General features: G+C 51.3%; 1 protein-coding gene and 1 long non-coding RNA gene across 6 annotated transcripts; one reads left to right on the forward strand and one right to left on the reverse strand.

Annotated features, from left to right (window-relative positions):
* The first annotated feature begins 10883 nt into the window (after nucleotides 1–10883).
* rb1cc1 (RB1-inducible coiled-coil 1) lies at nucleotides 10884–19837 on the forward strand. 5 transcript variants are annotated; one of them, XM_057056254.1, is made up of 23 exons: nucleotides 10884–11239; nucleotides 11745–11846; nucleotides 11962–12094; nucleotides 12158–12284; nucleotides 12354–12524; nucleotides 12600–12802; nucleotides 12874–13231; nucleotides 13300–13470; nucleotides 13550–13734; nucleotides 13805–13991; nucleotides 14092–14307; nucleotides 14394–14497; nucleotides 14861–14987; nucleotides 15081–16984; nucleotides 17054–17240; nucleotides 17372–17480; nucleotides 17557–17845; nucleotides 18014–18065; nucleotides 18136–18183; nucleotides 18454–18512; nucleotides 18620–18747; nucleotides 18822–18892; nucleotides 18991–19837. In XM_057056254.1, exons 3-23 carry the CDS (start codon nucleotides 12024–12026, stop codon nucleotides 19066–19068), a joined length of 4845 nt encoding a protein of 1614 aa, XP_056912234.1. In that variant the 5' UTR covers nucleotides 10884–11239; nucleotides 11745–11846; nucleotides 11962–12023; the 3' UTR covers nucleotides 19069–19837. The 5 variants fall into 5 exon arrangements, with proteins under 5 accessions (XP_056912234.1, XP_056912233.1, XP_056912232.1 ...); XM_057056256.1 differs by lacking the exon at nucleotides 11745–11846 and having other exon boundaries at nucleotides 10886–11223; nucleotides 14092–14173; nucleotides 14243–14307; XM_057056253.1 differs by lacking the exon at nucleotides 11745–11846.
* LOC130538563 (uncharacterized) lies at nucleotides 19612–22156 on the reverse strand. The gene is made up of 3 exons (XR_008953910.1): nucleotides 22004–22156; nucleotides 20673–20874; nucleotides 19612–19867 (listed from the first exon to the last, which is right to left on the reverse strand). It is a non-coding gene; the product is annotated as an uncharacterized LOC130538563 (long non-coding RNA).
* Nucleotides 22157–25064: the final 2908 nt, after the last annotated feature.

Consider the following 25064-nt stretch of genomic DNA (forward strand, 5'->3'; position numbering starts at 1 on the left):
TTGTTTGCGGGTTATCCCTTGGCGTTAACATTTTTGGTCCAACACTCCTGTAGGTCATGAGCGCGCTGATGAAAACAAAGGCAACTGTCGAGGAAATTCAACCTGTGTTCTGCAAATGCCTTGTAAAATTGACAAAAAGTGTCTCAGAGCAGCAGCAGGTTGCATCTCCAGACACCGGTTGGTCAATTGCCACAATGGAATAGGCCCAATGGGACCGAGATCCGGTCTGCATGTGGAAATGGGAGCTTTAAAATCCTTTCCTCTAGCCCTTTCCTGATTTATGTGAAGCTAGCAGTTTTTCTTTTTGTTGTGTTTTTTTTTTTTAGTGAGCTAATGCGGAATCGAGTGCAGCGCTCATCCTTCTGAGAATGGTGTCAGCCTGCTGAACGGTGCACTTTTCACGCCAGAATCCTCGACGAGGAAAATCTCATCATCCAAACCAGAGCTGCTAGAAAACTGTAGTGACGCAGCCCTGAGCGAGAGCTGCACTGCAGAGCGTCCTAGTGCGCCGAGGGCCCGGCAGCTAGTTTACAGCGCTGTTCTGGATCAGAGGGGCCGTGCTCGAGCACCGAGAGCCCAGCCAATTCTTCATGAAGTATATGTATGTACGAGTGACCTTTAAACCTCTGAGTTCCTGTGTTTGCCTGGCCTTCTGTGTGCTGCCTCGCTGTCGTGTTGCCCGAACACAGAGGCTTTAGTTGATCACCCAAAGCTCCTTTTCTTGACTTTATATCGTCTTTTGTGCTTCCATAGGCTCTTTGAAAGATAATTACAACCTTTTGTGCATTGGTTTTAGACCAAGGGCAGGAAAAACACACGCATAATTCCTTAAAGTTGTCATTTTTTTTACTCATTTCCACTTCAAATGGAAAAGAATGTCTCACTTTTGGGGTATTACATCACCTATGGTGTGTGTACTCTAGGGTCCATTCAAACACTCATGTTGGGGAAAAAAAATCACACCAGAGAAGCACTTGGAGTGTGAATGAGGCAAAAAGTGCCACAGGAAGTGAAGCGTGACAACTTGGCACCAGTGTAGAAGTGTGTTAAAGAAGGACACCCTCCCCCCTCAGGTATCGGGTCCAAATACGAGACCCCCGATTGTGTTCCGAGCCGCTATAAATGCAGTTCCCATGGGGCCTGGGTCACGGCCAGGGGGACTCTGCAGTGGAACAGCTTAAGGTTATTCCATTTGGGGGAAAGCAGGAAATGGGGGTATAAACAGTAAACGGGGAGGGGGGGGGGGTCACATTACACTTCCTCTCCAGTGATTCCCACAGAATCAAGCATCCCCTCGCAACAAACCTTCAGAGCGACAGAAATATCCGCGCTCCTCCCAGCTGGAGCTGAAGAGCAGATGTGCGAGTTCGGATCCAAACTCCACACACAAAAAAAACCACCAACTGTCTACTCTCCGTCCACAAGAGTGTTTCGGCTCCGCGATGTATTTATGACATATTTCCCCCCACAGTGTGCAACAAAAACCACTGCAAAACAAGCACCTGGCAAGCTGCCCGAGCCTTTTACAGGCAGCCAGCACCAGGCCAGAGGACAAGTCCGAACACCATTAAAACAATGACATCTACAGCAGGAATGCAGCGACCTAGTGATAACGCTCATCTGGCACGTGTTAAACGAGCCTCACAGACAAGGGGCTAACCTCGGGAACGCAGCGACCACAATGATCGCACTATCCTCGGCGAGCGCAGATGTGATAGGACGCAGCCCCGCGAGGGTTTTCTATCTACAGCCGAGTGGTGGCAAATGTCAACCTGCTGCATAAACGCCCCCGGCGTTAAATCTACAAATACTCGTGGTCCGACCCGGAGGGGCCATCGAGACGCCGGTGCGACCGAATCGATGAGAATTTCAAACCTGCGCTCGTTCAAATGCCCAAAGCTGCTCGCACGTGTTGGTGAACACTGAGAGAAAAGTAAATGGCCCTGATGCGCCCCCCCCCCCCCCACTGATAAGTGGATTCTTAAAAGAGAACTTTAAAGTGTGTTCACCATTAGGGAGAGTTTTCAGCTAAACTGCATGCTGTCGTCTCAAGAATGTACTTCCTTTAAGTGACATTTCTTGGAGGAAAATGGGCTCCCTGAAGGTCAGGAAAAAAAGGATTTCACGGTTTTATTTAAAAAGGAAGTTTGCTGCTCAAATGTTATATATTAGTTGGATGGTTTTTTTCCCCCTATAGACTGGTCCAACTATTCCTATTCAGCAGCTACCTCGCTCTCGAGCGTGATCTTCTATCCATCCCCAACCTGGATGAGGCCAGAATCTTCCCACAGTTAGTCACGGGACTGTTGGCAAGCTGAGGGGACTTGGAGGCATATGCGCCTTTCCATCTGTTGCTCTCACTGCTTTCCAAACCCCTTCCTCTGTCGGCAGCCATCTGCTTCCAGCCCTACCCCACTGGCAGGAAACATGAGCACTTCCACCGTAGGACGCGGGACGCGCACAAACTAAAGAGAAAAGAGCCCCGGAGCACGTGATTGACCACTGGCCGGGCCTCAAAACAAAGCCAGATAAAGTTGCTGGACGGAGATGAAAATACAGAAGGGCCGCAGCATCAGAGCACCACCAAAGATCTCGGTTCCCTTCCAGGAATTGCTCAATTAATAAAATGAATTGTTTTGTTTTAAATAAAGAGAACGAACGTGAGAATAAAACCGCGTACGGGACGCCGGTCTCATTCAGCGTGAGGTGTAAAAACCCATTCATAACGCTGAATGTGGCTCTTTACTTCAATGAAGAGAACCTCTCCACACTGTCATTAACACTGTCGGTGCATGGCAGGGCGAACAAACACCTCTTTGCTCCCGAGCAGATGTTGAGGCGAGCGTAACCCCCCTACGCTGACTGGAGCTTTAAAACGCTGAAAAACACGGACGGCTCACCACCGAGAGAAAGGCAAAAAAAAGTAGCTGTCCGTCAATGAGAGAAAGGGGGCTTTGTTCCGTGGCACAATGGAGGACATTCTGCCGCAGAGGATAGCGTCACATTCAATAAGCCAATACTGGAACGCTGCGGCAGAGACGGGACCGCAGAAGTGGCGCTCCGACCCCGTGCACCTCTTCAGAACTGAGCCTCCGTTTACAGCCGGGGTGACCCGCGGTCAACAGGCCGGGCGCCACGCCGAGATTCAGATCAATGGAGGGTCAGAGAGAAATTTTAGGAGCTAATCACATCACGGCGAGCCCTCGCAGCGCCAGGCGTGTGCGAACCCTGTTATCTGGAGCGCATCTGTCAGGGGTGGCACCTGCGACTACGCCAATCTGTGACGCGAGCCTGAGGTGGAGTGCTTTCTCAACACGCCTCTCAAGGATCAAACACGGGCCAAACCCGAGACCTGGATGCCGGGAGGGTTCGGGTTGCAACGGGAGCATCTGAGGTCGTCCTCAGCTGAACGCTAAATCAAAAGGGAGCTCGTGTTTTCTTCTTTTTTTTTGCGAGCGTCCACCTGGATGACAGGAACTGGTAGCTCCAGAGCAGGTCAGGCGCTCGGATCCTTCTGGTGTATCACATCAGAGGCTCGGCTAACAGCCTCGGCGAAGTGCTTGCAGACCTGAGGGACCAAAGATAAAGAAAACGGACAGGTTCCTCCTACGCTCGCTCCTCAGCAGGAATACAATTGGAAGATTGAGGTTGCGTAACCTTCAGAATCCTCCACGTATTTCGGTTTTACAGACAAATCAGACGCGCGCTTCACAAGATCTATTTTACAGGATATAATGGGAACCCTAAAGGGGGGCGGCACAGCCAGACACCAAACAGGAAATGGATGGATCGTCTTGAAAAACAACACTGCACAGTTAATGCTGTTGGTTAAATCTGGAATTCCGACATCTAAGCCATAAATAAACGCCTTTGTCTGCGTTTCCTGCCGTTACTACATGCACAGAGCTGAGAAATCATACGGAGACGTCGGCAAATCTTTCTTCAGACGCTCTGACAGCGAGTAAATAATCACCGAGCTGATCTGAGCGACAACTTTCTACAGGCAGATGTTGCCGTATCACGTCAGTCACCGTCGACTGACTCCACACAGATGGCCACAAGTGTCACTTGCAATTCCTTCCCCCCAAAACACGCGCATATCTTTACTTTAAAGTGTTAAACCTGTATAATCTACCGGCTTTGACTGTAGGAGAGTTGCATCATGTTCCAGGAAGCGGCTGAGGTGACACACGGTGCCAGCGCAGAGCTCTGAAGCATCGGTCTTTACGGTTTTTTGCGACTCTCTGTGTCATCCCTGCTTCCTCTGTGACCACACAAGTGTCTGACTGCGGGCTCAATCCTTTCTGGAAATCCTAATCCCTGCTGGAGTAGCTGTGGATTTAGCTGGAAATCAGTGCAGGCTTTCGCAATTAATGAAGCATCTTTTAATAAAAACACAAGCAAGGGTTCAAGCTGTTCTGAGGAAATTCTCCCGACATGATGAGTTTTGATGCCGCTTTGGGGGGTTTGGTTCCTCTCTTAACTGGGCCTGGCCTGCGTGTTCCATGTTTTCAGTTGTTGTCATTTGGAGCTCTCAAAAACAACAAATGAAAGGGTCCCCACCCTCCGGCCGTGGAAGTGGAACCCACCAAATGAACAGCTAAAAATAAAGCCCCAATCACATTACAGATGCCACCACTGCAGCTGTCTCCGTGGGTTCAGCAATCTGAATTTTATCCTACTTGCAAAATGCGCAGAAGCAACAGCTCCAGCTCAAGGTTCCAACGCTTAAGGCAGCATAAATATGCTCGCGAGAAATGCTAATTATGATAATTATTGTGATAATTATGCTACACGAACACAGAATGGCCTACAATCTCTGACCCAAGGACCCCTGGAAAGTTCTTAAATCAAGCCTTATGGCCTACAATCTCTGACCCAAGGACCCCTGGAAAGTTCTTAAATCAAGCCTTATGGCCTACAATCTCTGACCCAAGGACCCCTGGAAAGTTCTTAAATCAAGCCTTATGGCCTACAATCTCTGACCCAAGGACCCCTGGAAAGTTCTTAAATCAAGCTTTAAGTCTCTTTTTAAAGCCCAGTGTTCATGTATTCACCACTTCTAAAGTACACCCCTCTAAAGTTGCTCAAAACTATTTGGAATCACAGCAGCAGTGCCAACAGCCCCCCCCCCCCAGGTCCCTCCTGTCTGCATAAATACCATAAACATATGACGATCATCAATAATACTGTTACATCTATTCTCCATGCCTCCATTTGTACCAGGCTTTTATTAAATTTCTTGCTGCACTCACAACTTCACCTTAAAAATGCAGGTTTTAATTGTTTTTTCCCCCATTAAATTTCCCCCAACACACACAAAATAATCCTAATGTCACCCTTTTTTTTTTTGCTCATTAGACTGTGAGGATACCAGCCAAGTCCTGGATGTGGAGGAGGAGCAGGGGATGGTAGGAGACAGGTGCCAAGCGGCACACCATAATTTGAGCTCATCCGTTGAGTATTTTCCAGTGATGTTTGTGGTGGCAACAGCGCATACTTTCAAGTTTTCCATTGTGGTAGAGGTGGTGGCAGGGGGAGAGGAATTTGTAATGTAATGTCAGGACGGAGCTGGATAAAGTTTCAACAAATTTGCTTTTCCAGATTGAAGAACGCAGCGTTTCGCAGCTGCGTCCCTCCAGGCCGCCGCTCGTCCCCGAGCCTCATTTAAACCAGGCAAATTCTAATAAAACACGATTACTAATCAACGCCGCGACAGAGAGGCAACAGTGGAATTTCTTTTCGCGCGGCTGTGATCTCTGCTCGCTCGTTCCTCAGCATTTTCTGCGAGATGCGCGAGCCCCCGGTTCCTTAGCAACAGTCTCTGCGCTGATACGAGATGGAAGGCGAGCGGCGCTGCGGCGCTGCGGCGCAGGTGAGGACTCCTGTTGCGGCTCTTTAAAGCCTCTCGGAGTTCCGGGCCCGTGGCACGTGCATCCTATTAAACGCCGGCGTTTGGGATGGAATCTGTGAGATAAACCGCAGCGGCGAGCGCTCTGCCTCCTTTGGGCTCTGACATTTTGACGTCTTCCCGTTCAATCCTGCAGGTGTGGATACAGAACAGCAGCCCTCCGCAGTGGCGGTCTGGTTCCAGCACCCCTGCTTTCGGGTTTCTGTCAACAACTTGTGGCAGGTTTACAGAACATCTAAATAAAAATGATGTCACCGGGAGACCTGGAGCTGCACACACGGAGCCTCCGGAGCCTCCGGAGCGGCCTCCCGGCCCGACCCCTTCGCTCCGAACGTGTCCGGCGGTCCAGCGGTCGATGATTGGAACCAATCACAGAGTCGACCGTCGTAAATTCAAAGCGGGCCGTCGTGAATGAAGACACGAGGCGTGAAAGGCTCCAGTGTGGCCCCGTCAGGATCCAGACACATGCTTTCATGGAGGGGAAAAACTCATCCCGAGGCTTCGGGAAAATAGAAAGGTCATTGTAGCGCTCGAATTCGGAACTGTGGCGCACTGCAGCAACTGATCTGTTCACGTGGAAACCGCTTTAAGACTTTTGCACCGCCGTTCTGCTGGGGTTTAGCCAGCGGAAAAACCTTTGATGGGAATGGGAACGTCTGGAGCGTCGGCTGGATATCAACATAAAAAGAAGCCAAAACTCGTACATGAAACGTGAGATCAGACGGTGCGAACGTGTGACCGACAGACACCAGCATGGAGATGTTTGGGCCGGCGCTCAGGTCTGTGACTGGCGGGAAGAAAGCGCCGAGACGCGAGCCTGACAAACGTCTCACATACACTTCCGGCCACAGTCGGCGGTGACGGCGTTCCCGGTCACATGCCTCGCCTGCGTTGCCCGGGGACAGAATCACTTTTGATTTCACATCATGAGCATTGGTTCAAAATGTCAAACACCATCTGAACGGCACAAAGATGATCCCCTCGCTCGATGAAGGAGTGTGTGTGTGTGTGGGGGGGGGGTGTTACAATCTGCTGTGAGAGGGTTTCACTTCAGTCCTGACTGCAGTGGATGAGGAGCAGGGGGTCATCTATGCCCCCCTCCCAGCCTGAAACTGTGATTGTTGACACCGTGTAATGGGCCCATGGCAGAGTAGTCATAAAAGGAAGTGGACACACACACACACACACACACACACACACACACACACACACACGCCAAACGACAGCGGAAAACAAAACAACAAGAATAACAATCCCCCCCTTACACTCACCTTCAATGGAGATCACATGTTCTCGGATCTGGTTCTGAAGGGCCAGGTCATTGATGCGCTCGATCAGGTCGTAGATGGCGTAAATGTTGGGATGGACCGACTCGAACCGCTGGATCTCTGCCCTGATGGCCGCTGAGTTGGACAAAAACTGCGAGCCCGGTGGGCCGGGCTGGGCAGCCTGGCCTGAAACAGTCCCCGAACCGAACTGGCCAGCCCCCGAGCTCGCAGACGATCCGGATCCGAACTGGGACGGGATGGACTGGGGCACCGGAACGGCGACGGGGACCGTGCCTGGAGTGGGCATGGCCGGCTGAGAGTGCTGCGAGATAGCGGACACCGGGACGCTGGACTGGTAATTCATCTTCTCCCCCTTTTTTTTCTTCCCCCTGGGAATTCTCTTGTTGGGAGCGACTGGAACTCGCGGTTCACGGCGGCGACGCGGAGGTGCGGAGCGGAATTCGGGATCGGGGCGACGCGAACAAAAGAAGTCCGCGCGAACTCGTGCAGCTGTGGCTCAGCGGTCGGCGCGCACGCACCAACGGTGGATCGCCAATTTGCGACGCAAACGCGGCTCTAGCTCATATCACCAAAACTTGACTGTGATTCATTTTCCGTCGGCGGCCAGATCTGCCCGGCCCCCCTTTGTGCGGTGGTGCAGCCCTGCAGTGCCTACCACTTCAACACTCCTTTGTGGGCTGGAGCGCAGCTCTGGTCAGCCCGTTTCCCCCCTCGGCCGCTCTGTTATGGAGACAATGGGGCTGGAGGCGTGTGCACGGCGCCCTGGTCCTCTGCCGCGAACGCGTCGTCTGCGCTGGAACCAAATCGCGTTCAGTCCTCTTTGGTCCAAGTGGTCCCTGCCCAGCGCCCTCCTCCTCCTCCGCATGCTGAAACGTCACCCATCACGTAATTGTACTTGAGATGGGGGAGGGTGTGATTGGATTCGAGGAGAAAACTCGCAACGTGCACATTTTTTTTTATAATATCCTACCTGCGGGTTATGCAACCGCTAAATCTGCCCACCGCAACCAGCAGAAAGATGCTGTGGTTCGGGAGAACCAGTGATGGATGGGTCTTACAGGCAGGCCTGCGCGGCCATGAGTGCGTGCACGTGTTAATGATCCGCGCTGCATTCGTTCAGCTGGTGTCAGACTAAAACTATAAGGTGACGGCGAGTTCTACCTGGAATTCAAGGTGCTTGGAAATTTGTGCACCGCACCAGTGACTGGTCCTTTCAATCATCGTCAAATGTCTCTTCCCCCCTAGAAATGCGGGATAAATGTGCTTTTTAGAAGGATTTCTTCAGTGATCAGTTGCGATTTGATTCACGGGAGTCACGAGGGGTAACAGCGCCCCCAAACGCCGCTTATGCGCATTACACCAACAGCTGCCCGAGGCCGAGTCAGCAGTCAGTCAAGGTCCTGTTGGCACAGATAAGACTGAGCAAACAGCACTGAATAGGAAAAGAATGTTTTCAATCATTTCAATTTTTTTAAGTAAACCTGATCACCGGAAACCGTGGTGTGCTCATTGCAACTACGTCACTTTGCATTATGTTGTAGCTGTATCCCAGAAGAGGGAATCAATATCTGAAGGATACATAGGCTGTATTGTGTGTGACGTGTTTATTTGGAGAGAGCTTAAACAACAGTTAAGCGACTCTGCAGCCCACCTCGGGGTCGATCGTCTGGCTTCTGGCTCCCTCTGCTGATCACATGTTGAACTTTCCGGGTCATTACTATGCTCATCATGTTGCTCTGTGAGCTGCATTTCCAAGCGAGGGCTGCAAAAATTTGCCTTTTTTGTTTTGTTTGAGAGGAAAAATACCACTAATTATATCTAGAAGATCGATAATGTATCATATCATCAACATTTAGTGGATTTCATTGAAGTGGCACACAGAAACCAGGTCCGAGCCCATTTTCGCCGGACATTGTCAATATTTGAAAGATATTTAATCATAATTTGAGCTGTTAGCCACTGTAGCAGCTGTCCTGTATTGACTTGAGTCTCTGCCAGAGCTGCAGGATCATCATTGATCTCTGATCTGAGCGCTGAGCTCTTGTGAGCAGCCGAAAATCAGCCCAGTAATATTTATGAAACATCTCTGAATTATTGATTTTCATTTTAACCTGCAGACAATACGACCAAATTCAAACCTCCCCACCGCCACCAGAAGTGCACTTTGAAATCGAATCACTCTGCAGAAGACAAAATGGAGGCAGGATCAAATGATTGAGCATTTAGCCATCAATTATGGATGGAAGAATTAAAAAGACTTAAAGCTTTAATGTTTCTAAGGGAGCATAGAAAATGGGTCCAGATGCTTCAATATGTATCGTGTCATTTTAAATAGCGACGCACTTTTGTGCCTTTGTACTGATCAAGGAAAAGGAGCCAGATGTGCCACGTGTTGGCTATAATCTTGAAATAAGTTTTTCTATTTTACTTTCTTGTATTTGTGTTCAGGTGGAGCCGTGAGTGAAGATCTGGCACAAAAGTGTTGCACAATTTTGTTCACGTACAAGATGGGGATGATTACAATTGCAATTAGCTAAGTTTCCTCTAAAGTCTGTAAATAAGACTATTTTCTTGATCGGGGGCACATGTGTGATGCCCAAAATCATAGTAACTTTCTCTCATTTGAGACATTTGTGTCTATTCTCCCACATGAAAAGGTTAAACGTATTATTTATTTATGTGTGACTGTAGGACTAAAGGGTCAAATGTGACATTCCATAAATTTTATTCAAGGCAAAGCCATCAGTAACTGGTTAAAGTGATCCCCCCCCCCCCCCCCCCCCCCGCAGTGTCGAGTCATCCTTTGTGCAATAGTGTGTAATCTAGACACATACGCCTAGTGTTGTACTTTTATTTATTTTTCTAAAAGTGGAACATTGTTAATATTAAACGCTAAATTGTATTTTCCTTGGCAAAAACGTCATGGAGTTACACTGCCCTCTAGTGGCTTTACATGAAATCGACGCGTGTAAATATCTGATAAGTCAAAATAAATAATTGTCTGCGTGATTTTTCCGCCCTTCCTCTGTTGTTCGTGATAGTCAACCAAAGGCAAGTGTGAATTAGCTTCTGCGTTTCGATTTTGGTTTGGTAATCCCCGTAGATGTGGAGATAAACCTCAACCTGCCGCTCGGACGCAGCAGAAATGAGCTCGTTCGCTGACTGCAGCCCGGCCGAAGCCACGCCCCCTCCCTGACTGCAGCCAGGCCGAGGCCACGCCCCTTCTCAGGTTGCAGCAAAACACTCAACGCTGCTGGGTCTTCCCACAATGCACCGGGAGGAGGGCAGTGACGTCAGCGTGGAGGGATGGGAGATCCGAGTGCGTTTGAGGAGTCGGTACTTTTGAAGCTGTGGCAACAGGGCTGCAAAGTCGCACCCTGTTGCCTTTTTTATTGCCATGTTCATCTTCACGACACCGTCATAATACGATGACCATAACATAAGTTTGGAAAAAACGAAACGCTATTCCTGATTTTGTTTTTAATTCATACGGGTGGAATAAACAAGTGCAATTATATCCTTGATAAATTCTTGAAACAAACAAACTGAATAGCTAACTCTTTATGGCTTTTCCCCCCTTTTAATTGGCTCACAGAAGCTACAAAAGCACAGGAATCACTGGTTTTGGTTTCAATTCTTAACTTTAAAATGCATCCAATGTAAGAACTCTGATCACCGCGGATCGGATCGGTTCGAATCGCCCACCAGCAGATGACAACAACAAAACTGTTCCTGGGACTGTTAGCGTAGTCAGCTACCTCAGATAAACAACCCAGCGCGTTACATCATCCGTACGCTCGTTTGCCAACTCCGAGGCTTAATTTAGTAAAGTATGGCATATTCGGGCGAGTGATTATGGTTGTCATTTACATTTTTCCAGGTTCAGCTATCATTAGCCAAATAGCTTGCTAAGCTAGATCTATGAATTCCAGGCTAAATCGGGTTAGCTAGCTAGCCTGGGAGCTAGCCAGCTCGCCTCGGCGAGGTGGAGACCAAGAACGGAGGCGATGCGAGCAAAGTGAGGTGGGGAATCTAAATGGTGCGTCTAATCCATTAACTGTATAGAGTGGTGTTTTAGAACAGCAGCGAGGTTTTGATCGCGCTGTCCGTTTGGTGCCGTATTCTTGTGTTTGTGAAATTGATCGACGTTTGAAAGTTACGCTAGCCCGACAGCTGTGTTAGCTAATAGCCAGTTAGAGCAGCCAGTTGCGGGTCGTAGTTCACTCGCTAGCTCGCTACAGGGCCCCTCTGAACCTCTGAAAAACAGCCCGGAGGCCCGGGTGTTAACAGGATCCCCCGAGTATTCTGTGTCTAGAAACCACAGACAGGCGCATCGGGGACACCGATTGTCTAAATATTTCTGGGAAAAGTCAAACCCGTAGTCGGCTAAAGAGAGTCTGCGGTGGCAACTTAGCTGGCGGTGTTGTGATGGTAGTTGGCGAAAGCTCGGTAGTTTGTTGGATTGTTGCTGCTCAGCCTGGATAAATGCACCTCAAAGTGCTCCCCCCGGGGTGCTTTTACGACTTTGTCCTTCACTTCTTCAGATGCACATTTCGCACAGTCATGATCCCCACGGTGACTCAGCAGTTTAATCTGACCTGTGGGACCACAACCTGCAAGTTGCATCAAACTGCTGGAATTTAAAGGTGTTGGGAGATCAAATGTCTGGGTGGCGGCCCATGGCAACCTCCACGGCAACGTGCACGCCAAGTAGACCACAATAAGCACGGAAGCTTCACATTTGTGTCTTCTCTCCTGCAGCCTGGGCTCCAAAGACTAAATGAGCAAGGCGGGTCGAGGCGCTGAACTCTGGGAGATCCAACATGAAGTTGTATGTGTTCCAGGTCAACAATGGCAGCACGTTGACGTTTGACACCGACCTCGCCGTCCAGACGTAAGAGACACGCGCACTTTTCCGTCTGTTCCGTCCCCGCTCACACCTCTCCTCCCGTTTCAGCGTGCTGGAACTCAAACATGCCATCCAAACCAAATACAAGATCGCCATCCAGCACCAGGTCCTCGTGGTCAACGGAGGCGAGTGCATGGTGGCGGAGCGGCGTGTGTGCAGCTACAGCGCCGGCACTGTAAGTCCAGGCGGCTGGCGTGGGCGGTCGGGCCCGACCTCTCCCTGACCTCTCCCCGTTGCTCTCCAGGAAACCAACCCCATCTTCCTGTTCAACAAAGAGATGATCCTGAGCGACCGGGATCCCGCCATCCCCAAAACCACCTTCTCCATCGAGAGCGAGATCCAGGTGAAGGTGGAGGAGTCCCTCCTGATGCCGGCTGTCTTTCACACCGTCGCCTCGCGGACGCAACTCGCCCTGGTAGCCGCCGCCGCCTTCCTTTGCCCCCGCCGGCTCATTCGTGGACGCTCCCTAACCCCTTCCCTCCCTCCCCAGGAAATGTTTGAAGTGGCCAACAAACTGAGCTCCTTCTGCGAGCGGTTGGTGCACGACGAACACCTCCAGCACCAGGGCTGGGCCGCCATCATGGCCAACCTGGAGGACTGCACCACGTCCTGTCAGAAGCTGCTGCTCAAGTTCGAAAACTCCTATTTAAGTTACCAACAGGACCTGGAAGAGATAAAGACCAAGCTGTCAAAGTAAGTGTGTGTGTGTGTGTGGGGGGGGGGGGGGTGTCCCGGCGCTCATCGCCTCCCTGTCGCGCCCTCAGGTTGGGGACGGCCGTGGCCGTCATGGCCAGGATCCCTCTGCTGGAGTGTCTGACGCGCCAGAGCTACAGAGAGAGCGTGGAGCGGTCCGGCTCCACCCCGGGGAAGGAGTCCGACGAGACGGAGGAGGGAGAGAAGTCCACGGATTCGGTGCTCCGCGCCGGCCCCGGGTCCTCGGAGTCGCCCGGCGGAGGCCAGGAGACCGGCGAGATGAGCGACAGCGGCGGGCTGAGGGCCATCTTGGACGAGGCCGCCAACCCGACCTGCTTCAACGTCACCCTGCTGGACTGGATCAACGTGCAGGACCGGCCCAACGACGTGGAGTCGGTGGTCAGGAAGTGCTTCGAGTCCATCAACAGGGTGAGTGAGACAGGCACCGTGCGGCTCTGCCGAGGTTGCAGGCGTTCACCGGAGCTTGGTCCTTGCAGCTGGACCCCCGCATCATCCAGCCCTTCCTGGGCGACTGCCGCGACACCATCGCCAAGCTGGATAACCACAACATGAAGTCCATCAAGGGGCTGGAGGACCGACTCTACGCCCTCGACCAGATGATCGCGAGCTGCAAGAAGCTGGTGAACGAGCAGAAGGAACTCGCTCAGGTAGTCGGACAGCGACCCCACCCGTCCCCCAGATCTCCCGTGGATCCGGGTGAAAGAGCGTCCTCTTGTCTCCCCGCAGGGATTTTTGGCCAATCAGAAGCGAGCGGAGAACCTGAAGGACACGTCGGTTCTGCCGGACTTGTGTCTGAGCCACACCAACCAGCTGATGATCATGCTGAACAACCACAGGAAGCTGCTGGACATCAAGAAGAAGTGCACCACCGCCAAGCAGGAGCTCACAAACAACCTCCAAGTCCGCCTCAAGTAAGCTAACGGACCTCCTGAGCGCGGTTCCGCCCGCCCAGGACGTCATTTCTGCCCCCCCCCCCCCCAGATGGTGCTGCTACGTGATGCTCCACGCGGACCAGGACGGCGAGAAGGTCCAGGCTCTGCTCCGGCTGCTGACGGAGCTGCTGGAGAGGGTGAGGGTGGTGGAGGCCCTCAGCAACGTCCCGCAGATGTACTGCCTGGCGGTGGCGGAGGTGGTCAGGAGGAAGATGTTCATGCGCCACTACAGAGAGGTCAGAGACCCGTCCCGGTCTCCAGATCCCCCCCCCAGGAGGGATCTGCTGTCCCGCCTGGTGTCTCCTGAGCTTTAAGATGTCCGCCGTGTCTCCTCAGTGGGCGTATTCGCTGGTGAAGGACGGGAAGCTGCTGTACGACGCAGAGAAGCTGAAGAGGGAATCGTTCGGGAAGCTCTTCCGTGAGAACTCTTTATTTCACGTCTGCTTCTTCCCGGGATCGTTGGCTCATCCTGTTTGTGTCCTCTCAGGGAAATCCTTCCTCAGGAACCGCCTGTTTAAAGGACTGGATTCATGGCCCCCCAGGGCCTTTTGTGTAAGTTTTGTGCTGCCACGTGACCGCTTCTCGCTCGCCGCTGTGTTTTAAGGGCGTCTTCCTCTGGTTTTATCGGATGTTTGCAGACGCAGAAGCCCAGGAGGTTCGACGACGAGCTTCCTGACATCTCCGTCGAGGACCTGCAGTACCTGAAATCGTGCTGCCCTGTCGAGGTGCAGCCGTTCCTAATGTACGTCCCCGTCCTTGTTCGAGTCCACGTGCGTCGGCTGTTATTGGGTTAAGGGTGACCTCAATTATGTCCCATCAATCATCGTTGAATACTGACGTCACTGAATCGGCTGTGATGCGTGGTTCCGCCACGAGGGGGCGCGGTTTCCCCGCGTACGTTTGAAAGGCTTCAGGTGAGACCGGAAGTGGAACGTGGGAGAAGCACCGTGGAACAGAGTGGCCGGTTTGATCTAAAATCCAGCTCCGGTTGGAGGTGGTTGGGCGACCCCAGGGTCTGGTGTCCAGTCAAACATTGTTCGGCCCGGTTCTAGCGCTAACTTTGGCAAGCTTGTGTCCTTATATGTCCGTTTTGCTTTCACCGCAGGGTTCCCGCCGTGTGTGACTTTGAACCCTTAAATCGCCACGTCGACGCCCTTCACCACCTGGTCCAGGCTGCTCAGAGTGTGGACGAGATGTCTCAAACGATCACCGACCTGTTAAGCGAACAAAGGGTAAAGGGACCGCCTGACCCGGCTCCGGCTCCGGCTCGGCTCGGAACCCCGTTTACACCCTGTTGTTGTGTTTTTCCGCGTGTCGTTCTGCAGGAATCGTACAGTCGGAGCTCGCATAGATCAACCGCCACGACCCCGCAGTCTGAAAGCATAGCGGGGACGACGGCGTCCGCGTCCTCCAAAACCCCCCCCTCGCTCAGTCTTCAGGGAACCAGCTGCCAGGCCCTTCATGTTCCGGTCCCGGCTCCTCTGGAGGACTTATCCCCAGACAGCATCGACGCTCAGACGTTTGACTTTGAAACCATCGGCCACCCCAACATGGATCCAGTGTTGCAGCAGGGCTCCCTGGATCTGGATTCTCTGGCAGAGAGTCCAGAGTCCGACTTCATGTCTGCCGTCAATGAATTCGTCATCGAGGAGACCCTGACCTCCCCGAACCCCATCAGCGACCCCACCAGCCCCGAAATGATGGTGGAGTCTCTCTATTCCTCGGTGATTAACGCCATCGACAGCAAACGCATGCAGGACACGACAATCCTGGAGAGGGAGAACGCCAGGGTCGCCGCCTTCCGACGGGTCATCGAGAAGTATCAGTCGGCTGCAGAGGAGACCCGGAGCGGCGTTCGGAGCGTGAAGGACGACCTCTGTCACCTGAGAACCGCCGTGTTAAAAGAGCAGAAGGACTTTGGGTTTGTCCTGAGGAGCGTGGGCGCAGAGGTGCAAAACATCTGCCACGACCACCAACTGGAGACGACGGAGCGGCACCAGAAGGAGCTTCTGTCCCTCCGGCAAGAGCTGGAAGAGCAGGTCCGGACGCTAACGGAGGAAAACCAAGTCAATCGGAACATCGTCCGGGACGTCCAGCGCGCGATGCTCGACCTGGAGGGGCTCGTGGAGCGCAAGGAGAAGGAGCTGGTCCAGCTCGAGAATGAGAAGGAGCGCTTGGCCGAGGCGGAGAGGAAGCAGAAGGATCTGATCCGGAACCTGGAGCAGGCGACCAGCAGGCAGGAGGAGGAGATCGAGGTGCTCGCGGCTTCCAACGGCTCCCTGTCCGCTCGCCTGAAGGATCTGCACGCTGAGATCGAACGCAGTCGGAAGGAGATCCGGGAGGAGCTGGAGGTTGCGGAGCAGACCCGGTTGAAAGAGCTGGAGGACCAGTTGAAGCAGGAACACCAGGCGGAGCTCGAGAGCCTCAGCGAGGAGAACCACAAGGCCCTGGAGGATCTGGCTGCTGAGAACGGCGCCAAGCTGATCGAGACTCTGGATCAGCACGCCAGCGAGCTCGGAGAGAAGGAAAGGCGGGTGAAGGACTTGGAGTGTCGCAGCGCGGAGCTCGCAGAGCTGCGCTGCAAACTGGAGGTGGAGTTGGCCCTCAAGGAGGCGGAGACGGAGGAGCTGAGGGGGTTGTTTGAGGAGGCCAGGACGCAGCAGGCCGAGGCTGTGAGGTCCCGGGTGGAATCGGAGACCAGGGACCTCAGGGAGGAGCTCGCGTGCGTCCAGAAACAGCTCCGCTTGAAGAACGAGGAGTACGAGGTGCACCTGTCCGAACTGAGGACCCTCATGAGGATCGAGAAGGACCACTGCATCTCCGAGCTGGTGGACAGGCACGACGAGGAGGCCGTCGCGCTGCGCAACGAGATCGCCTCCCTCCGGGAGCAGGCGGAGGACGCCGCGAGGGCTCACGGCGAGCAGCAGGAGAGGCTTCGGCAGGAGGCCGAGCAGAAGGTCTGCGCTGCGGTGGAGGAGAAAGGACGGCAGTGGAGGAGCTTCCAGGACCTGGAGCAGGAGCTGAGGACTCTTATCGGCAAGTTGCAGGCAGAAAACGAGCTGCTGTCCAAAAAAGTGGACGCACACAGCAGTGAAACGGACGCGTCGCGGGCGGCGTCTTCAGACGCCTTCGAGGAACTCCAGCAGCAGAAGGACGAGATGGAGCAGAAGCTCCTCGAGAACATTCGACACCTGGAGACGGAGCTTCAGCAGAGGCCACCCTCAAAAAGGTACAAAACGCCGCTGTTGAAACGGGCCCCTTTGAAACCAGCCTGAAACAGTTTGTTCCCGATTCCCAGTGACGGAGGGCTGTCGCTGCACGCCGAGCGGAGCGCCGACGCCGCAGCCCCGCTGTCCTTGGACTCCGCCATCCAGGAGCGTCTGCAGCAGGAGCGGGCTTCCCTGCAGTCTCAGATGGAGCTCCTGGAGAAGCAGAAGAACGAAGAGATCCAGAACCTCAAAACCTCTCTGATCGCCGAGCAGCAGGTTGGTGTTTTCGATGGTCTCGTTCACTGCTGGGACCCAAAAAACGCTCCTCAGCCTCTCACACACACACACACACACACAACATTGGGTTTGGTGACCGTCATGGAATGACCTTGAATGACCTTCCATAGACTAACTTCAACACCGTTCTAACCCGCGAGAAGCTCAAGAAGGAGCAGATCATCAGCGAGCTGACGGAGAAGCTGCGGAACGTCACTCAGCAGCAGGACAAGGACAAAGGTGAGTCCCGCCTTTGAGGAGCCCCGATCCGGGAAGCTCCTCCCACCGCCGCCGCTCACGAGCTCCTGCGTTTCAGCGCTGATTGAGACGCTGTCGGAGGACCGAGCCAGCGTCATGCAGGAGAAGAAGCACTTGGAAGAGGAGCTGAACCGCCTGCGCAGCGCCGCCTTGGTCTCCTCCGCCTTCTTCGCCACCAACCCCCCGGCTCAGGAGCTTCCTCGCGCCGGAGCAGACGGCGTAGCGCGGGCTCTGCCCGGGGGCGGGGCTTGTTCCTCCGAGCCCACGCCCGAAACCGACAGGCTGGCCTCTGTCGCGGAATACGAAGGGGTGGATTCGGCGGTGGAAGCCAGCATGGTCGCAGTCCAGTGAGTATCCTCAACACGTCCTGCAAAGGTCAAAGGTTAATTCCACGCCGTCGGGCCTCCAGTCTCATCAAATGATGCTTGTTTGAGCCTTAAATGTCTGAGGCGCTGGTAAAATGGTTTAATAATGATTCAACTCAATAACGGAGCTGTGTTACTCTGTTGTTGCAGCGAGAACATGCTGATGTCCGAGGAGAAACAGCGGATCCTCCTGCTGGAGCGGGTGAGTACGCCAGGTCCGTCCGTCCGAGAGCCGTCCTGCATTTGCTCATCGGCCCGATCTTCTCTTTCAGACGTTACACATGAAAGAGGAGGAGAACAAACGCCTCAGTCAGAGACTGGTGAGTCGCTGCTTCTCTGTGTGTTGTGTCACAGCCGCGCCATTAGGGGGCAGTAGCACCAAAGATTAAAGGTGCCACCCGCGAGGAAAATATAGTCAGAACCCCAATAAAACCACATTGTTTTAAACAAAACAGGTCATCCAATCTGATATGAATTCAAAATACTTCATCCCTGATTTAAGGAGGTATAGTTTTTCTAAATGTGGCTTAGTGAGACAAATGTAACCCATGTGTCACCTGTGCACGCTGACCTGCTCCTCTCCACTGCAGATGTCTCAGAGCATGTCGTCTGTGTCCTCGCGGCACTCTGATAAAATCGCCATTCGAGAGTAAGTGTTTTATTTCCTTCCCTTCTTTGAGCTGGAGCTCTGATTATTGACGTGTTCGTCCATGTTGGCGGAACTCTGAGTATCTTTTGTTGGGGGGGCGGGGTCAGTTTCCAAGTAGGCGATTTGGTTCTCATCATCCTGGACGAGAGACACGACAACTACGTGCTGTTCACGGTGGGACCCACCCTCTACTTCCTCCACTCGGAGTCCCTCACCGCGCTTGACCTCAAACCAGGTGAGCCGCTGCACCTTCTGGAAGCTGAGACGCCGCCCCACAAGTGTTTATATGTTGTTTCTTTGTTGTTTCAGCCTCGGGGACGTCGAGGCGGCCGTGGGTCCTCGGAAAGGTGATGGAGAAGGAATACTGTCAAGCCAAAAAGGTAGCGGTAGCGTTCGTAGCGCGCGCGTGCGAGAGGGACGCCGCTGAGCTGCTCTTTAGCCTCTGATTCTCACATCTCTGCATTTCCTCCCCCTTCAGGCTCAGAACAGGTTCAAGGTTCCTTTGGGGACAAAGTTCTACAGAGTGAAAGCTGTTCCATGGAACAGGAAAGTATAGCCGAGCAACGGGCTGAAATAGTTATTTATATGGCGTCACTTTGGAAGAGGAGCGCTTCTCAAGCGGAGAGACTTTAAGAGAAGAAGAATCGCGTCAGAATCCGACCTGCTACCACTACTAATTATTATTTTTGCTCTTTAGTTTTGTTTTAAACCCCAGATTTGGTATTGTGGACCAATCGGATGGACTCTGAGGGCGCGGCCCTGGACGCTGCGCCGCCCCGCCTGTGTGTAAAATTGAACAAAATTTGGGTGTTAAATATTAGTTTTCATTTGTCCATTTGTGGAAAATACTGTTGTCATTATCAGCCTAATTAAAAAAAAAACCACATTTATTCTAAATGTTGCTGGCGGAATGTTCTCGGCATGCATGTTGATCTGTTTTCTTTGATTTTTGCTTATCCAGATAAATGTCGTAGTTGGAAAATGTAGTAAACGCTCCGCGTCCCTCGCGGCGAGCCCGGCGTGACCCGGCGCCGCTCGGGACCCGAGCTCTTTGAAATGCACTTTCAAAAATAAAAATAAAAATAAAAATACAAAAGGCTTTTATTCATTTGAAAAGGGAAGTCACCTGAGCTGCCAGATCTAAATATATCAGCCCAAACTTCCCCCCATCATCATCATCATCATCACCACCATCGTCATCATCAGGTTATGGAAACGCTCTGTGCCCGTGACTCACCTGTAAATGAGCCATCCCATCATCGCACATGTAACGACTGTATTGCAACAGATAGAGTTTTGAAACAATAAAGGATTGAGCCCAAACACATCCGGCTCATTTTCTTCTTCGTCCACAGCTGCAAATAAATAAAAAAAACACTTTATTTCTGCTGTTTTGCTTTAAAATCCATTTAACTTGGTAGAAATCCACATAGAAGCAACCCCCCCCCCCCCCTTTTTTTTTTCTTAATCTGATGTAAATCAGAAAATTGGGTCAGATTGGAGTGACGCAGTCGCCTCCTGACATCCTTTCAATTAATTAACGAGGATCCATTTTATTGGAACGCGTTGCGTCGATATAAAAGACAAAAGAGGCGTCCCAGACTTTAAGCGCATATATAATAAAGAGCTTTTTAATAATTTTCTGTGGGACCGCGAGTCGCTGCGGGACGGCGCGGTATAGTGCGCCCATTTGATTTAGCATTTCTGCTTTTGTGGAAACATTAATGTTGGCAGGCGGCGGCAGGAAACAGACTTCAAAAAGGCTTCAAATCGGGGCCCAAGAACGAGGCGGCCCTCATGGAGGAGGAAGCCCACCAACATCACTTTCCCAGTTCACAGCGGGGAGCATAGCAGCTCTCCGCCTGAGCACTCTCCACCATGTGGGTCTAGGGGTGTTTTAACAATGTTTAGCTCTATTTTCTCCATTTAGCATAAGCCTGTTGTCACATTTGGACGCCTCCTTCATAAATTGGTGGTGTGATTCCTACAATTTCGGGGACGGGACTCGAATGACAAAATATGCAACACAACATTCGATACCGAGGTGGCTGGCAGGCACCAGCCATGTGCACTGGACAGGCTCTTAGTGTAAATGTTTACAACCCCCCACTGAGCTCGGTGCTGCTGGGAGTCACTCTCATCAGGCTGAATGGGATTTACCATTGCCGCGTGTGGTCTGCTTCCATTATTAAACCGCCTTTGAGTCGCTGGCAACTTCCCGGGCCCTCGTCTGGCGTTGCTCCGGAGCTCTCCTGCAGTCCCACCTCTGCTCAGTTACAATCAGCCTTTCTCATGTCAAACTTTTGCAAAAGGCTGATTTTATTCTGGGAGGGGGGGGGGTGATTCGGAGGCCGGATTTGCTCTGTAAACAAGTGATTTGGAGAGCCGATCACCTTTATTGGCGCTGGCGGAAACCAAATATGCTCCGCGTCAAGTCATCAAAAGTACAGCAAACTGTTAAAGCATTTAAAAAGGTGGTGGTGTTGGGGGGTGGGGGTGGGGGGGTGTCCATTAATGCAGCTTTCAAATGCCAGCAGAAATTCAAAGATGCATTCTAAAGGTTTTTCTCCGCGTGTCAACACATGCTGGAGGCACTAAATTAAGGTTTAGATGAGTGAATGCCACACAAACAAAAGGCAGAAAGGGAAGAAAGATGTCAGGGACGAGTCACAAAGAGCGCCGCGCGGCCTCAGATCTCAGCCTTTGTCGCCGATATCCCCCCGTATGTGAAGATAATGCACAAGTTGCATTTGATTCCCCGGCATCTCTGACTGGATGCAGCAGATAGATGCAGCCGCGGCGAATAAACAAGCATTATCGGCGGTGGGAAATATATGCATGAACTTCAAATGATGGATAAATAGAAATAAATGGGAAAAGCCTTAACGTAACATTTATGTTTTCAAAAAAAGAGAGAGAGAGCGATCTAAATGGAGCGAGTGCGCTGAAGAAGAGCCAAGAGGCATTAAGGCTGAAACTGCAAACCAAGGAGTAAATCGACTTAATGCCATCACATTTCCACCCTATTCATGCCTCAGAAAAGGGTGAGGGGAAGAGATTAGGTTATATATCTGCTGTCAGGGACTGAAGAGAGCAAGAAGAGAGAACTTCACCTAAACAGAGCGATGATCAAACAGACATGCTTTAACAGACATGCTTTCTAATCTCATCCCGCATTGTCCCCCTCGCCGCCGTCACCACAGGTTGAGTCGGAAATCTTCGACAGGGGCAGATTAAACGTGTGATGAAACGTCTGCGAAATATGTGAGGATGCGAGGACGGAGGCTTCTTTCTCCCCCGACCCACACGACGAGCATAATCACTATTAGTAACACACATCCGCGTAAATATGATAATTCCGAATTTTAAACACGTTTTATCGGGTCGGTATTGGAAATCGACGCCATCTGATGGCGTAGCTTTGTGGCTAATTAGCGGCGCGGAGATAAAGCCGGCGCATGAAAGCAGAGCTTTGAGGCTCGTGCACTTACTGGGAGGAGAGTGCGTAGGTTTTTCTTTCTCTTCTTCTTTTTTTTTTAAGTTGTGCATCCCAAGATGTGCCCGAAGGGGCCGAACGTGGGCAAAGTTTGGTGACGGGCTAACAAGCGAGCGCGGGAATCCAACTTCCACTAAAGGATTCCCGCGTCAAGTTCAATGGCACCAGTAATCCTTCCAAATATAGACCCAACTATTTCATTTCCTGTGAAGGAGGGGGGGGGAAATAATTATCCAAACACCCTATAGTCTAAATCCCATTAATTTGGTACACGACACACTTTTTGATTTCCTACCAAGAAACAAAAAAGAAGCCGGTAAACATTAAAAAACATAGAATGCCTTGTCTTATTTTGGTAATCTGGCTGCTTCCTGACATGTAAGTAATCAATCGGAATAGTTCTGAAGTGTCTGGAAATAGACGGGCCCGTTTAAACTGTAACTAACAGCCGTGCATTCTGCAGCCGCAGTGCAGTATTGAGGAAATGACACCAGCTTTGATGGGTTGTATAGCTTTTGAGATGAGCCTCTTTATGCCGCTTGCAGTTCCATTATGGCTTTGTTGGAAAGCTTGTTTACCTGCTGATAACATACACTGGTGGATTCGGGAGCACCGATCCAAAAATCTGCTGCCAAAGTCACTCAAGTCTCATTGTTGCTGCAGGAGGGGGGAAGAATGAAATGTTTATGCGGAGGGGAATGCAAATGCTAAATGTGAAATCAAACTATGGGACCAATAAGGGATCAGAAGAACTTTGCCAGGTTTTATTTTTAGCCCAGTTGCAAGGCTTTTTTGCTTTGTGGAACACTCTTCGCTTTAGCCTCTGTGCATCTGCGTGCTTGGGTTCTGCTCAGTGGAGGACGTGGCGTTCCAAAACTCCAGATCTTTAAAAAAAAAAACAAAAAAAAAACAATTATGTTGGGTTCCCTTTTTTTTTTTTGCCTTTTTTTTCTCCTCCTGCATATTAAGCTCCTTTAAATAAACTGAAATAACCTGACTGGAGACAAAACACAAACGTGGCAGCCGTCTCTGATAATATCCACTATCAAAAAAAAAATAAAAAAAGAATCAGCAGATCAAAAACTGCTCATCAGATCTGGTGGTCCTACATCACTGGAATATTTTTGGATTTGACTGTTAGAAAAGCTACGGTCCCGGGTCAAAGGAATCGCCTCTTGGTTTGCATATTAAAGAGGCTCCGCTAGACCCCTGTTAGCCATGCATCCCCACACAGGCAGGTCTCCAGGGGGCCAGCAGGACCCCACAGACGGGCGACTAGGAGGCCAGGTGACCCTGTCTCTGAGGTTAGCAGGAAACACTAAAGAGGAATGGGCAGGGAGCTGCAGAGCCTCTGAGTGCGAGTGTGCAAGGCTGGTGATGGCAGCTGTCAATGGTTTGGAAGGAGAAGCAGACAGATTGTGCGTTCTGTTGGTGCAGCCAGTTCGCCACCTGGCAGGCTTTTCCTTGTTAGAACTTCTTGCTGTTTCTGTTCTCATCAGAGAAATGTTGTTTTTTTTGTTTTTTCCCCCCCTCTCTTATCCTCCGTGTTCACGGGAAGTTAAATTTGTCAGAATGTTTTAAAGACGCCCCGGCCAAACGCGATTGTTTAGCACGCTAGCGCGCGTTTACGCCCCTGTTTTGCGACATAAATGCCGACAAGCGCCGCGATTCAAATTAAAATATTTGCTACCCACAGAATTAGACAACGAGCTTTCTGGAGTGCTGATCTTTGTGCTTCATTATGTTTCAAAGGGAAGGATTTACTTATGGAATTTAATCTGTAACTTTCAAATCCCATCATAGCGGTAAACACACCGCTCCGTGTTGTTGAGTTGTTGGTGGGGGGGGGATGCAAACATAAACCATGAACAGCTTAAAAGTACATTTAAAAATCAAATTTGGCAGGCAGTCCTTGTTCCAACAGGATTAAAAAAAAAAAACTCTTTCATTTGATATAAATATATGCAAAGAGTGGTGTGGTGATCTGTGTGCCAGAGGTGGCACTTTACTCTGGGTATTCTGGTTTGGGCCTGTAAGGGACATAAATTACCATGAATTAACACATGCATGCAATAAGAAAATAATTAATTCAAGTTATCAGTCACCTCTTCCATTCCAGGAATCTGATTGACAAGATAAAGTAATGTGCAAACTGCTTTTCAAAGCTAACAGCCTGGAGCACCCCTCCTATTAGTTAGTCATTCCCTCAGTATCACACCCTGAATCTGTCATTTCACAATTTTCTCCTATAATGCATATGTGCCGCTCGCACCACTCCACTACAGCAACTGCCATCTCACAAGTTGACACAGGGAACGATACAATTCACGTCCAGTATTCGCTTCCATATACAGCGAGCGTCTGAGGCAGACGGGTCAAGAATATGGTACATTCTGTTCTCTCTCCGAGACGCTGAGGGGGTTCACGTGACATCCTCCAAGCGCACGAGCATCCGTTGTTCATCAAAGATAGCTGCTAAAACCGCCGTTTTAGCCTCACATCTTCCCTCGGCAGCACGCGGGCGCCAGCAAACGGACGCGGAATCGAATATCTTCATCTGAACTTGAACGGAACGCTTTGGAATTCCGCCCTCGTGGTCCTTAATCCTCCTTTAATGTGTCAAACCTTCAAAGGCATCAGGCAAACGTGTTCCAGCTCACCGACAACGTGGCGAAAGTGTGCGCGAAATGTTTCGATTTTTCACTTTTTCCCTCAGTAAAATGCCTCTTAAATTCCGCTTAAAACCCGCGGATCCCAACGCTTCATCAGCGATAACCATGAAAACCACGTCAAACTTTTCGTTGCGGCGTTCCCGACGTCCCCAAAAAGTTGTCTGGTTTGACTGGAGAGGATGAAAAAAAGAGAGGACAACAAAAGTTGTTCTGTTGCCCGTGAGCGTGCACGGTGTCAGTCTGTCCCAGTCCCTGCAGCCTTCACCGTGCAGGCCCGACGGGAACCCGACCGCAGCTCAGGACATGGGCCCGTTTGTTCCCAGTTCCCCCCTCCACCCCCCCAGCCCCTGAAAAGAGTTGTGCTGTCTGTTTTGAATGGACAAG

The sequence above is a fragment of the Takifugu flavidus genome, chromosome 15 (assembly GCF_003711565.1).
Source record: "Takifugu flavidus isolate HTHZ2018 chromosome 15, ASM371156v2, whole genome shotgun sequence".
Classification (NCBI taxonomy): domain Eukaryota; kingdom Metazoa; phylum Chordata; class Actinopteri; order Tetraodontiformes; family Tetraodontidae; genus Takifugu; species Takifugu flavidus.

What these genes read in the sequence shown, in the direction of transcription:
- rb1cc1 (XM_057056254.1), top strand. Translation starts at nt 12,024, where the DNA reads ATGAAGTTGTATGTGTTCCAGGTCAACAATGGCAGCACGTTGACGTTT. An exon ending in TCATGCGCCACTACAGAGAG is followed by an intron (nt 13,992 to 14,091) that starts GTCAGAGACCCG and finishes GTGTCTCCTCAG; the next exon opens with TGGGCGTATTCGCTGGTGAA. An exon ending in CAGAGGCCACCCTCAAAAAG is followed by an intron (nt 16,985 to 17,053) that starts GTACAAAACGCC and finishes CCCGATTCCCAG; the next exon opens with TGACGGAGGGCTGTCGCTGC.